Raw genomic sequence first — 13,190 nt, forward strand, 5'->3', positions numbered from 1 at the left:
GGGTGGGGGGGGTTTGCTGGAACTGATGCTGGACTTCAGTCTTGTCCACCAAATAAAGCTAATATTTCCAAAGCCTGACTGTCTGCGAGCTGTTTACTCGCCGTTTCATCTCAGAACCACCGGCAGACGCGTGCTCCGAGCTGGAGGAGAAAGACCTCATCCTCCATCCCTCCATCAGTCAACCTCTTCAGGGGCTGACCTGCAACAATCTTTTTTATTTTAGCTGTACAGTATCTATAAAATGAAGGACTCTGAGCACTACCTTGTTTCTAGATAATTATTTGTTTGCCTTCATATTCACGAACCATATACCTTGTGTAAAGATTGCCCTAATGTACACACATGAACACAGTTAGCTCATGAATATAGTCTCAGATAATAACTGCACAGCTTAATTTCTTTGTCTTCATCTGCACAATAGTGAGGAGTTTGATGATGTCCTAGATTAAAGTATTTTATATCTCCTTTAGTCTGAAAGACAAGTAAATTCAATATTTAAATTATAGACAGGATTGTATCAAATATGGTATTACTTATACATGTTTCCAGCACCTGCTACATAGAATCAAGAAGGAGCTAATTTTTAAAATAAGTGAATGCTAATTAATGAATTAATCTTCAAATACCAGGCAAACTCCTAAGGAAACATCAGCCTGTATACAATAGCCTGTGTACAATAGTGTTCATCCCACAAGATTACCAACTCTTTTTAAATCAGCAGATTTAGATGAGTGGATGCATTGAAACAGATTAGCATGACATAACCCAAAAAATCAGGTTTATGAATCATTTTTTCTAATAAAATATCATTATTTGGGCATCATAATTTATTGTACTTTATTTACAAGATAAGAATCTAGCTGAACTAGAAAGATAGGACAGCCAATAGGGTGTTTGTCTTGTATGCTGCTGACCCAGGTTCAATCGCTGGCATCCCACATATCCCCTAAACCAACCAGGAGTGATTTCAGAAGGAAAGAAGGAGAGAAAAAAGGTCTATAGCACTGCATCAAGCAAGTTGTTCCACCTGCCAAGTTCACTAGAAACTAAAAATAAATGTGTCCCTTCCTAGTCGAAAACCCTACATTAATTTCAGGTAGTAATGGGAAGAGTTAGTTGTTTAAGTCCTCCTGTAGATAGAAATGTGAGAATAGCCTGGCTCATATTCACTTCCTAATCAATTTCTGATAGACTTGGTTGTTATCATCCTATCCTAGACAAAGGAATTAGAACTGGTGATGTTATCTTCTAAAAATAACAAAAATTTTCAATAGGTCTTCGTATGTTTGATCTTTTTTTTTTCTTGGTTTTTGGGCCACACCAGCAGTGCTCAGGGGTTACTCCCGGCTATCTGCTCAGAAATAACTCCTGGCAGGCATGGGGGACCATATGGGACATGGAGATTCGAACCAACCACCTTAGGTCCTGGATCGGCTGCTTGCAAGACAAACGCCACTGTGCTATCTCTCCGGCCCCCTATGTTTGATCTTAAACAAGCAGGTTTCTGTTACAGAATAGTGGCCTCCATGTGTCTACATAAACACAGTAAATTCTAGAGGGACCCTGAAACCCTCCCATGATTCATTGGCTGTGACAGAGGACCTATATAACCAAATAACTTTGGCTGCTCTTTAGAAGTGCAAATTCCTGAGATTTCCTCTTCTGGGCCTGGGACAGTTAGAGCCCAGTCATCTGCATTCTATTGAGGGAGCACTCTCTTTGATACTCAGGAGCTATTACTCTCTTAGGGGCCATGTGGTAACAGGGTAATAGGGTCAGTCATTGTAAGGCAAGCAAACTTAAGCTTTCTATTATCACTCTCTGGCCCAATTGAAGTGATTGTAATGCTCATTATGAAAACTACCATAACTCCCTAGGGTTTTTTGGAGTGGTCCAATCTATTGAATGACTGACTGTTCATTACAAATTTTTGAGGGTTTTTTTTTTTTACCTGCAAGTCATATTTCTTAATCTCAGACACCTGAGCCCCTAGAGTATGCACACCCAGTCCTAACTATCCTGGGCCTGCTACCCCCACCATTCTTTCAAACAGGCTTCAAATAACTCTCCACCAACTTCCTCATTTCTCTCTTTGCAACTAGATATGCAACTCTGGCCTCCAGTTTTATTAAGGGGGGATCTCACAACTATACATTTTCTTTCCTTTTGTCCAAGATTTTTTTTTAAAGAAAAACAAATTAAAAAAAAAAAGAAATGCGTGAGTATTTAAAATTGCAAGGGACTAGAAGTCATATGTACTGGACCAAATGAAATTCTTTTTCCCTTCCTTTCAGATATATCCTCAAGCCCCAAAAGCAGGATCAGTAACAAGCTCAGATATATCTACATGTTTATATAACTAAAGAAATAGAGCAAAATGAGCTGTGAAGTGAAAATGTGCACTCTATTTTAATGTTGTTATGAAAATCGCTGAGAAAGCTAATGTATAAAATGCTTAGCCCAGCCTCCAACACAGAGTGAGAGATGAATAAATTCTAGCTGTTACTACCAAATCAGGTCATTTTGGTCCATGAGCAAAGTGGCAAAAGTATTTTGAATAAAACTATCCCAAAACAGCTTCTTTTGTTTGTTTGTTTGCTTGCTTGCTTGCTTGTTTCATAAGGAACAAAATTCTGGGAATTAAGACTCTTGCTCAACATAGTATAACTACTAACAAAGCCCAGAAAGACCTCCAATATTTTTTAAAGCCCAACTCCACATTTTCTTCACCATTCTATGATTATTTGGTTCACAGTCTCTGTGAAATCAAGAAAATGGTAAGGGGCTGGCGAGGTGGCGCTAGAGGTAAGGTGTCTGCCTTGCAAGCGCTAGCCAAGGAAAGGACCACATGGTCCCATATGGTCCCCCCAAGCCAGGGGCAATTTCTGAGCGCGTAGCCAGGAATAATCCCTGAGCATCAAATGGGTGTGGCCAAAAAAAAAAGAAAATGGTAAGATTCAGGAATGCCTGTCCTTTCAAACCCTATGTCTGATCAGAACAAGATCATGACTGGAAATTCAATCTCTATATTGCCAGCTTTCCTGGGTTATATTTTGGTAGGACTGGAGATGGCCGACACAGTCTTTTGTTTTTGTTCTTGTTTTTTTGTCTTCAACCACTTTATTCCAGAAAGTACTGTACACACAACTATTAAGCAGTGTTTGGAGTCTTGGCTGGTGGGAATTAGCTGTGCACATAAAGGCATCATAAAGAATCTGCATTGTTGTTAGGTGTAAATTCCACACAATAGGGCCAGGATTCAAAAAAACAAGCTATCCAACTTGATCTGAAAAAAGGAACGATGAGGAAGAGAACTGATCATAACTGAGTTTTTTAACGTGAGTTGTTTTATCCCCTTTCAGCATGTATTTATATTTAAGGAAAACATGTGTTTTCTTTCCAGTAGTTCCTATTAATTTTCTATTCTGATCTATTTGTAAAATTGAAAAACACAGGACAATGAAAAAAAAATGTGTGTTTGCTAAACAAAACACCCATGAGGTTTTGCTATAATCTCTTACAGTAAATAATAAGATAATGCTGGGGCTTCTGTTTCATAACACCTTAATTTTTTTATAGCCACATTGGCATTCTGTCTGTGAAACACGAGTATAGCGATGACTTCATTCTCTAGGATGAAGGATAATTGATCTTAACCTTCCCATCACTTTCCTGTAGCTCAAAGCACTACTGCAATTGAAGGCACAGATAAATGACATTTTCTATAGGAAAAGAATGTCATTCTCAGGGTACCTCCAAATTACCCCCCAAAAATACCATACACAATCTAGTTCAGAATTCTAATTCATGGAACCCTATTCTACAGCTTGGATGGAGAGACGCCAAAAAAAATTTTTTAAAGAAAATTCAAAGTTTGAAGGACATAAGATTTTTCATCTTCAGCTGTTGCTGGGGGAGGTGGGTCCATGGAAGTAATATTAAACAGACCCCCTCCCAACCATAACAAATAAAGCACTCAATAGCAGATGGTTAATTTACAATAAATGGATTTCTGTGATATTATTAATTACCCTATTTTCCACGGATAACAGGTGAGGCTAAATAGTGGCATTCTGCTTTGGATCAAATAAAATTGCTTCTTTCTTTTTTCTTTTTTTTGTTTGCTTCTTTCTTAAGAAGATTACTCATACTATCTCTCTCTCTCTCTCTCTCTCTCTCTCTCTCTCTCTCTCTCTCTCTCTCTCTCTCTCTCTCTCTCTCTCTCTCTCTCTCTCTCTCCCCCCCCCCCCCCACTCCCTTTATCCTTTGGTGACACGAACCAAAACGTAAACACCATTTGACAAGTTGTATTTCGGTTCTGAAATTCTGCTGCACCTTTTCAAGTGAGAATGAAGAGTGTGAGAAATGCATATTTCTTTCTTCAATAACTGGGAGGTGAGGAAGGTGACTGGTGTCATGGAAGACTTAAATGTCCCTTTCCTGAACCAATCAACAAAAAACTGTCTCTTATTATCCCTTTGCCTTTCGTGTCAAAGTGGTAACACCCTTCCGGGAGAGCTCATCTAGGCTACACACATCCACCCGAAGTACTCAATCACTCTTAGTGCTCAGAGGCCAGAACAGTTAGTTCCTTACAGTGAAATCATCTCCCCCGGACAAAGCAAAGCCCGGTTCCTCGGCTGATCAAAAGTCAAGGTTTCAGAGGACCCGACAAAGAACTCCTCGGCCGTCCCTTATCACTTCGCAGCCAGGGCAATGCCAACCTGCCACTCCCGCCCTCCCTGCCCTCCGCTCGCGGTCCCTCTGCCTCGTCCAGCAGCCGCTCACCGTGTCCGCAGTCGCAGTAGCCCCAGTCCACCTTGCCTTGCGCGTTCGCGTAGAAGCACCAGGGGCGGCCGGCGCCGTCGGGGCTCTGGCAAAAGTTGTGCCGCTGCCCCCGCAGCGGAGCCCAGCCCGCCGGGGGCGATCTGTCGAGGAAGGGGGGCACCTCTGCCCAGATCAGGCAAGGGGCGCCCAAGCCCGTCTCGTTGAACCGGGACGGAGCGGCCGGGCAGCCCCCGGGGTACGGCCGCCGCGCGGGGCGGGCCGGGGGCGCGTGCGGGCGCGGGGCGGCGAGCGTGGGCAGGGGGCGCGGGGCGCGCGCGAGCAGGGCCAGCTGCGGGGGCGTCCTCGGGGACCGCTGCCCCGCGGGCAGGTAGGAAGGGAACGGGGAGCCCGCGGGGTGCGGGTGGCGATGGCGCTGGGGCCAAGGGGACCTGGGGACCGCGTCCGAACGGACCCCGGCGGGGAGCGCCCCTAGCATCAGAGTCGCCACGAAGCAGGCGAGCGCCATGGTGCCGGAGCAGCGGGCTGTGGTCCATGCTCGCCCGCCGGCCGGGATCCCGAGGCGTGGGGAGGGGCGGGGCCGCGGGTCCCCGAATCCCACCCTCGAGCGCCCTCCGCCCCCGCCGCGCGCCGGGCTCCCCTCCCCACCTCGCGCGGGCGCGCCAGGTCGAGCCCCGCCAAGGGCAGGAGGCGCACGCCCGGCCGGGGTGGCGGGGTCGGAGCCCCAGGGAGCCGGCAGAGGCCGCTGCCTGCAGGCTGCCGGCGCGGGGCGCACAGCCTCGTCCCGGAGCGCGCGCGACCTTCGCTCCAAACTGCAGCTCGCAGGGATCAGCCGGACCAGAGTCTCGGCCAAGGCCAAGCCCAGGGTGCCTGTGCGGGGGCGCGGCATGCCATCCGCGCCTGCAGACTCCCCGGCCTCACCCCCGCGTTCATCTCCCCACCAGCCCTGGGCCGCTGCTGGCTGGTATGGAGACCTCCAGCTGCAGGGTGGACGGACGAGGCTGGAACTCTCGCCCAGAGAGAGGAGCGCTTTCACGCAGCCACGGTGCGGGCCGGTGGTCTTCTCAAGAGCCAGCTTCCCATTTCCTTCAACCCCCTAACCCAGTGCTCACCATCGTGCTCCCCACTTAGTAGGTGCCAGCAAACATCCGCTGAAATAAAGTTTTCGATCCGGCCCAGCAAAGCCTGCTTTGAACCTTTCACCTTCCTGCCTCCCACTTTCCACCCAGTGCCCTAGACACTGCCAGTTGTCTGGTTATTATTGGGATTCAGCGAGGCTCTCTTAAGACCAAATTTCCTTTCTCGCATAAGCTTTCATCTGCCCTGGTCACCATCCTGTCCAAAAAGACCATCCCTTTAACCCTGCCTGGTTTTTGCAGGACAAAGGCCTTGCATTAAGCTGGCCCACTAGCCACTGCAAAGCTGACTCTGCCTGCCTTGATTTTGTGGCTACAAGATTTTGTGGTTTGACTTTAGTTTTAACACTTTCACAAACACAGTCACTGTCCCCCAATCCCAATTGACTTAAACTTTAAAGACCACGATGGATAAGGATGTTTTGGGATTTCCCCTTTCCTGAGTATGCCACTAAAGACAAACAAGGAAAAGGAAAAGTAGCGGTTTACTTTCTGGCAAGATCATTTTTCAGTGTGGGGGAGATTATTGTGCCCTAACATTAACCTACCCGATTTACTCGAGCCCAAAGTAAATATTTGTGGTTAAAACCCATGTTTCAGCCAGAGGCTGACTTAATTCCCTCCGGCTGGCTCAAATAATCCATCTTTGTCTAACTTTTGCAAAATATGTTGCGTGTTACCCCTACTTCTTTAAATGAAACATTTCAGCGAGAATTGGGTAAAGGAGTATTGGCGATCCTGAAATGCATTGGCCAAACCTTTATCCAAGACGTTTTAACTCAAGATTCTTTTACCCAATTTTATGGGGTTTTTTGCTAACGCTTTCCTGGCTCCAGAAGTGAAGTTATGACTGTAGGTGGAGAAGGAAACGAAAAATGAAACACACACCTCCAGAGGGAGGCTGGCACACTGTATTAGGAGGGTGGATACAGTTTACCTGTTCCAGATGCTGGGTGTAGCAGAAGCCCAGTGGGATACCCAAATGAACGAAATCTCAGAGTAAAGAGTAGAAGGGAAGATGGGCTCCAGAGCAGAGAGACCCCTGGGATGGACAAGTTTTCCTTGGATTCCCCTGTACTACCTACAAAGAGGTGAAGAACATCTAAAGTCCATATCTATCTCTCAAATTATGATGCCACAAGGTGGAGTTGCCTACAGAAAATTACACATCTGGATTTAATCACTTCAAGTTTAACACATACCTTTCTCATAAAAATTAACTGACATTAATATAGTAGTATGACTATAAACTTGGGTTGTGGGGTTTTGCCCTCAACGTTACTATGACTTCAACAAACCAGTTCTTTATACACTACTCTCCTCCCTCTGTAATGTTTCCCTTCCCTCTCCTTCATTTTCTCCTTGTTGCTACCAATGTGCAGGTGCTTAGAACTTAATTTCAATTCTCAGCACAATCCCCAGAATGCATTTCTCACTCCCATCTCCATCACATCCCCTGGCCATGTAGGGGGTAGGGAAGTAGTGATGGAGCTCACAGGAGAAACCTTCTCCTGGGCCTGAAAGATAGCACAACAGTAGGGCATTTGCCTTGCATGCTGCTGACCCGGAATGGACCCGGGTTCGATTCTTGGAATTCCATATGGTCCCTGAGTCTGCCAGGAGTGATTTCTGAGCACAGAGCCAGGAGTAACCCCAGAGTGCTGCTGGGTACGATCCAAAAATGAGAGAGAGAGAGAGAGAGAGACAGAGAGAGAGACAGAGAGAGAGACAGAGACAGAGACAGAGAGAGACAGAGAGACAGAGAGAGAGACAGAGAGACAGAGAGACAGAGACAGAGAGAGAGAGATCTCAGTTAGGTGCTTCCTAGACATAACTCCCTCCTGGAATTCTCATTTTCATAGTCAAAGGAGAGGAGTAGAGTAGGCTATCTTGTTAAAAGAAAATTACAGGCTGGCTGACTGCCTTTCAATTCCTTTAGCAGCAATGGAGGAGGGAAAGGGAACTGTTGGCAACATGTAACATCTTGCAGGCAACCCAACAAGAGGTAGCTGGCTCCAGCTAACTAGCACACCACTCGTTTCCTTTGCCTCTCGCTTTGCTATTCTACTCATGGATTTTGGCCCAAGATCTAAATACTTGGCAACTGAAGCAAGTGTCTCCCTACTACATTCTAGCGAGGGAGAGAGGAATCTTGGGGGTGATTGAGGGGTATATGGACATTTGCAAATCTTTTCTATTTATACCGAACATTTGTTTCATGCTGGATTGGGAACATTTCTTTCACATTCAAGATGAACTGAATAGTTTTTTGTGCAGTTTTACATGGAAAAGATAATCAATATGCATATAGAGTTCCAAAAATCAAAATAACTTCTGGAAAGAACAGTTCTATTTCTGATTTAAGCACTGCTAAAAGAAAAATAAACAGTATTTGTGAAATTCCAAGTGCAAAAGAATGTTTTTAAAAAACAGTAAGCACCAAATTCAGAAGTACCTACATACTAGAGTATAAGCCCAATTTTTCCGGCACAAACTTGGCGTTTATTCAGGTCATACAGGTTATTTGATCCGGTGCTTCGCACCAAATCTAATGCATGTAGTCGCCAATCTTCTGCTGTTTGCTAGAAGGGGCCCCTGGTGCTTCAGCTCAGTCCACAAGTCGAAGCTGAGCTGAAGAAGTAGGTGCCTGAACTGAACTGGATGCCACTGAACTATTTAACCCACAATGTTCTGCGCTTTGTATGAGACAGACAGCAGTGATGGTGATATCTGCGAACTCAGTGATGATGACAATGTCTATGCTGATACCCTCACATCAGATACAGCTGAAACTCTGGACATACAGATGAAGAAGAGGAGGAATCCAATTTTGAAGGATTTTAACCTTTGTGATTTAGCTTGATTACCTATTAAACTATGATTTTCTGAACTTTGTTTAAAGCTTTAAAGTTATTGTTGCTAATTTACAGTTTTTCTTTAGCAATAAATATTAAAAAGCATCTAACCTACTGATTCCTCAATTATTGTAATTGTTTTGGGTATATATTTTTATTTTTGAAATTTACCAGTGGCTGCTGCATTTCCCACCTCGGCTTATACTTGAGTCATTAAGTTTTCCCAGTTTTTAGAGTAAAATTAGGGGAGTCAGCTTATACTAGGGTCAGCTTATACTCAAGTATATACGGTGTATGACTCAGTGGTAGATCACTGACTTGCAGTCTTACATATGTGGTGCCCTGGGTTCCATCCCTGGCACCATAAAAAAAATCAATGAGTGTAGCACTTTCACATCAAAGGGGAAAATATCAAATTTGAAATTATGAGATATGATGTTATGAGATTTGTAGAAAATGGAAAATACAACGGGAACATATATTTAGTTAAAACTTTAAAAAAATTAAAAGAGATTCAGGCTATAAGTGATGGCATGCTAAAAAAACAGGGCAGTGATTCCAAATCTGTCAGCAAGAAGTCACTGTGTGGGGAAGTAGCGTTTGCACCTCTCCCTGAAACTGGCTCTTCTTGGCCAGCCCTCTGCCTCATTGACAGATAAGGAGCCACAGTGACAGCAGGGATCCTCTATGCATGTAATGGTACTGACCTTATATGTAGTGCCCAGGTGCAAATAAAACTCTGCTTTACTCACCATGTGCTTGTAAAATTCACTGTGTAAGTAAAATTCCTAAGAGTCATTTCTTCTCTTTGTTTCTCATTGTTCAAAATTAAATTTTATAAAGCAAAATACATTTTTAGGTTTTAATTTTATATTTAGAACTCAATCTAACTGGGGGCCAGAGCAATAGCACAGTCAGTACGTGTTTGTCGTGCGTGTGGCCAACCTAGGTTCAATCTCCAGCATCCATAGACCCTGAGCCTGCCAGGAGTGATTTCTAAGGGCAGAGCCTAGTCCTAAGTGCTGCCAGGGGTGGCCCAGAAACAAAAACGAAAACAAAGAAAGAGAACTCAATCTAACTGTGACATAATTTCTAAATAGAAATTAATTCCATTCATTTAATTTAATGTAAATTGTACCCTAACACAGGAGGGAAAAAAACAAAGATTTAGAGAAGTAGTAATAGATAGATAGATAGATAGATAGATAGATAGATAGATAGATAGACAGACAGACAGACAGACAGACAGACAGACAGACAGACAGACAGATAGATAGATAGATAGATAGATAGATAGATAGATAGATAGATAGATAGATAGATAGATAGATAGATAGATAGATAGATAGATAGAGGGGGGATGTGGAAAAAATAGCTCAAAGGGCTAGCATGCTCTTTGCATGCTAGAAATTTTATTCCCAGTGCTGCTAGAGATTGAACCATGTTTAACACTGGGGAGGGAGAGTCCCCAAGCACCACTGGATTTGGGTCCCTCTTCAAAAAATTAAAAGTTACTCTAGCCTTGGAGTCAAATGGTCTGGCTCCAGTTCTGATCACCTGGAATTCTAAATCATTGTGGCTTCCTTTAGTCAGAGGCCTAACTTGAGTGGGAAAGGGACGTTAAGTATACTTGCATGGCAGATTCCATAGTGGAAACTAAAATAATAAATGTCAGAGTACTCCATATAGGCCAACCATGGTAAAATAGACTCAGTAAATTCCCCCTGAATTCTTAATCCCTGAGACAGAAATCAAACTGGAGGCTTGACTATGCACTGGAGTACCTTTCTTTCAGTTGTTTCTCTTTGCCTCTCAGGTTTGGTCCCTGAAAGCCAATCTGAAGTTAAGTCACTTTTCCTGGGGGCGGGGGGGGGGAGGGGGAACCAGAGTTTTTAATTTCTTCATTACAGATGGGCTATAGCCATAGATGCAAAGAAAAAACAGACTGAGAGCAAAGTCGCATTACTACTGCCTTCCAGGGACTTAAGAAGCAGAGTTAGTGTTGAGAAGCACTGGGAGCTCCAACTTCCTGTCAAAGCAATAATCCTTCCAGAACACAGAGACAAGTGGAATTTCAGCTCTTTCTGGAAAACTTTTGATGGGAGAAATTCTTATTTAGGAGCCAGAAGACTATAGGAAAAGTCCAAATTGTTGAGGAAAATAAATCTTCCCTTCAGTTGAGTCAGAAGTTGCCTTCCAAAAGAAATCTGCTTTATCTTCATGGAATTCACGTTGTATTGTCCTCTTGCTTTGCTATCAATTTAGAATCTGGCAATGCTAGTGTCCAATCTGTTAAATAGGTTACAAGCTTCTTGGATTCCCTTCTCCCCCAGTTCTTTCTACCTTCATAAAAGGAAATATTGTGGGCCCAAAGGACTAGTGCAGGGAATAACAGTGCATGCCTAAAAGCATACAGGCATGAGTTCAAACAACCAATATTGCCACATGCACTAAATATGATCTGGCAACTGTTCCTAGAGCTCAGAATCTCTACTTTTTGTGAACCCTGGACCATTGAAGCCTCATCCCCCACTCTTTCTCCCTAGGTAACTTGACCTTACCTACAAGACCCCGCCCATTCCTGGGAGGGGTCTTGGAAAAGGTAGATAAGTCTTTGACCCAGGGGATTTGGCCCTTTTGGCCTTTTGGCTTTTGGCTGACTCTCATGCTTTTGGTCTTTGACTAGCATGGAGGTCAAAGGGAAAATGGCTGAAAGGAGTTAAGAGGCAGGGCTAGCTAAGAATGGCTGAATGCTTGAAAGGTTATGAGATAGGCCACACACATGTGGTGAATAGGGCATAAATAAAGATGATGCTTCCTGATGCCTGCCTGTGAGTGAGTTCAATACCCGTCGCTTTCCTGGACCCCAGAACCGCGGCTGAATGGGGGATGAAGCCACGTGGCCGGGGCCTAAGAACAAAGGCCTCCATACTTTACCATCCATCGCCATCCACCACCATCTTTAATTATTTAATTCTACAGACCATTAGTGATTTCTAGATGCACTGCAGCAGGTTTGTGTCAGCACGAGATGGGAATGAAATCCCCATGAGCATCATAAAGATGTCTGAGCACCATCACCAGAAGTGGGCATCTCCTGGTGAGCACCTAGATGAGCATCAGGTGAGCCTGAATGAGCCCCAGTCAGTCATCACCTGAGTGCCTCAGCTAAAAGTGTGACAACCCTCTCTGGAGTCAGAACCTAAAGGAATACAAACTTTAGTGAGCACTGCAGCCCAGGATGTGAAAGCTGCTGGCAATAACCATAGTTAGAGGCATGTGCAACCCTCAAGGAGTCAGATCCAAGAGGTAAAACAAGGTAATGGGGCATCCTAGGGAGCATCATCATATAAAATGTGAATAAGTGTAGAAGCATAAATGACTAATATCCTTTCTCTTAGTTACTCTTTATTTCCTCATAGGAATCTTATAACACATAAAGCTGAAATTTGGGCATATGTTGAGACATAAAAAAAGAGATATTTTTTTAGCCGCTAGGAAATTACACTGAGGTTGGAGTCAAGACCCAGCTAATTGTCTATAACTGCATTGGTCTGGGCTTGTCCCATGCCCAAGACTTCCATGGGGAATTGACTGCTTATATGGGAAGGGGCAAGTAGTGGGCAAGAGCAGAGATAAGATTTAGTGATCCTAGCTCCCAGTCATCCATCAATCCCTATTAATCTCTAATTACAGTTTATCTTTCTATTATGACAATAGTCATTACACTTTACAAAGTTTTAGAAACTAGAAACAATGTATTAAAGGGCACTGAGGCAGGATGCCATGCTTTTCTTCGAAGTACAGGAAAGGCTGGGTATTAACTTAGACAGCAGGTTGACAATCCAGAGCATCAAACAGCCTTACAAGATTCCAAGTCGATGCCATGCTTTTGATAAAGAATAAATAGAATGTGCACATGGAGGCACATGAGCAAAGAAAGAGTGCAAGATAGAATATGATGATTTTTTTAAATGTATGCTTCATCAGAAAATGATCTACTGCCTGAGTGCCAGGAAGCAGTGGGATAAATTAATGAAGGAAGGGAAGTCCACACCTCTGCCTCACCACTCCGGTCAGGAGGATCCTCAGCCATGAGCAGAATGGCTGTGGATGGCTGCAGGTGGATCCTTCTCTTTTCCTACTGGAGAGCTCAGTCTCTGAGATGCCTCTATGTGGAAGTGTCTGAAAATAAAATATTACTCCATATTAACAAAAAGAAAATATATTAAGTACTAAAGCCTAGACTCTTATTTAAGTATGCAAAAACAATTAGCAGGACTTTCTACTTCTTTTAGACTAAATATACATTTCTTCCTATTAATTTTTTGGACAAAACTTAGATTTCAATTGGATAAAGTCTCTTGTTTCAAATACCACACTATGACTGCATTCATGTCTTTATAGTCATAAC

The 13,190-nt window shown here is 43.8% G+C and overlaps 2 protein-coding genes across 2 annotated transcripts in view; one reads left to right on the top strand and one right to left on the bottom strand.

Annotated features, from left to right (window-relative positions):
• Positions 1 to 5,359, bottom strand: part of PRSS12 (serine protease 12) — a 64,939-nt gene extending 59,580 nt beyond the window's left edge. The window contains exon 1 of the mRNA XM_049786898.1: positions 4,789 to 5,359. Within this exon, the coding sequence (XP_049642855.1) occupies positions 4,789 to 5,293 (505 nt within the window). The 5' untranslated portion in view covers positions 5,294 to 5,359. The remainder of the gene's footprint in view (positions 1 to 4,788) is intronic.
• Positions 5,360 to 12,562: 7,203 nt separating this feature from the next.
• On the top strand, positions 12,563 to 12,874 carry LOC126027939 (NADH dehydrogenase [ubiquinone] iron-sulfur protein 5-like). The gene is given in 1 exon segment (XM_049786972.1): positions 12,563 to 12,874. A coding segment is annotated over 1 exon segment (312 nt).
• Positions 12,875 to 13,190: the final 316 nt, after the last annotated feature.

The sequence above is a fragment of the Suncus etruscus genome, chromosome 14 (genome assembly GCF_024139225.1).
Source record: "Suncus etruscus isolate mSunEtr1 chromosome 14, mSunEtr1.pri.cur, whole genome shotgun sequence".
NCBI lineage: Eukaryota > Metazoa > Chordata > Mammalia > Eulipotyphla > Soricidae > Suncus > Suncus etruscus.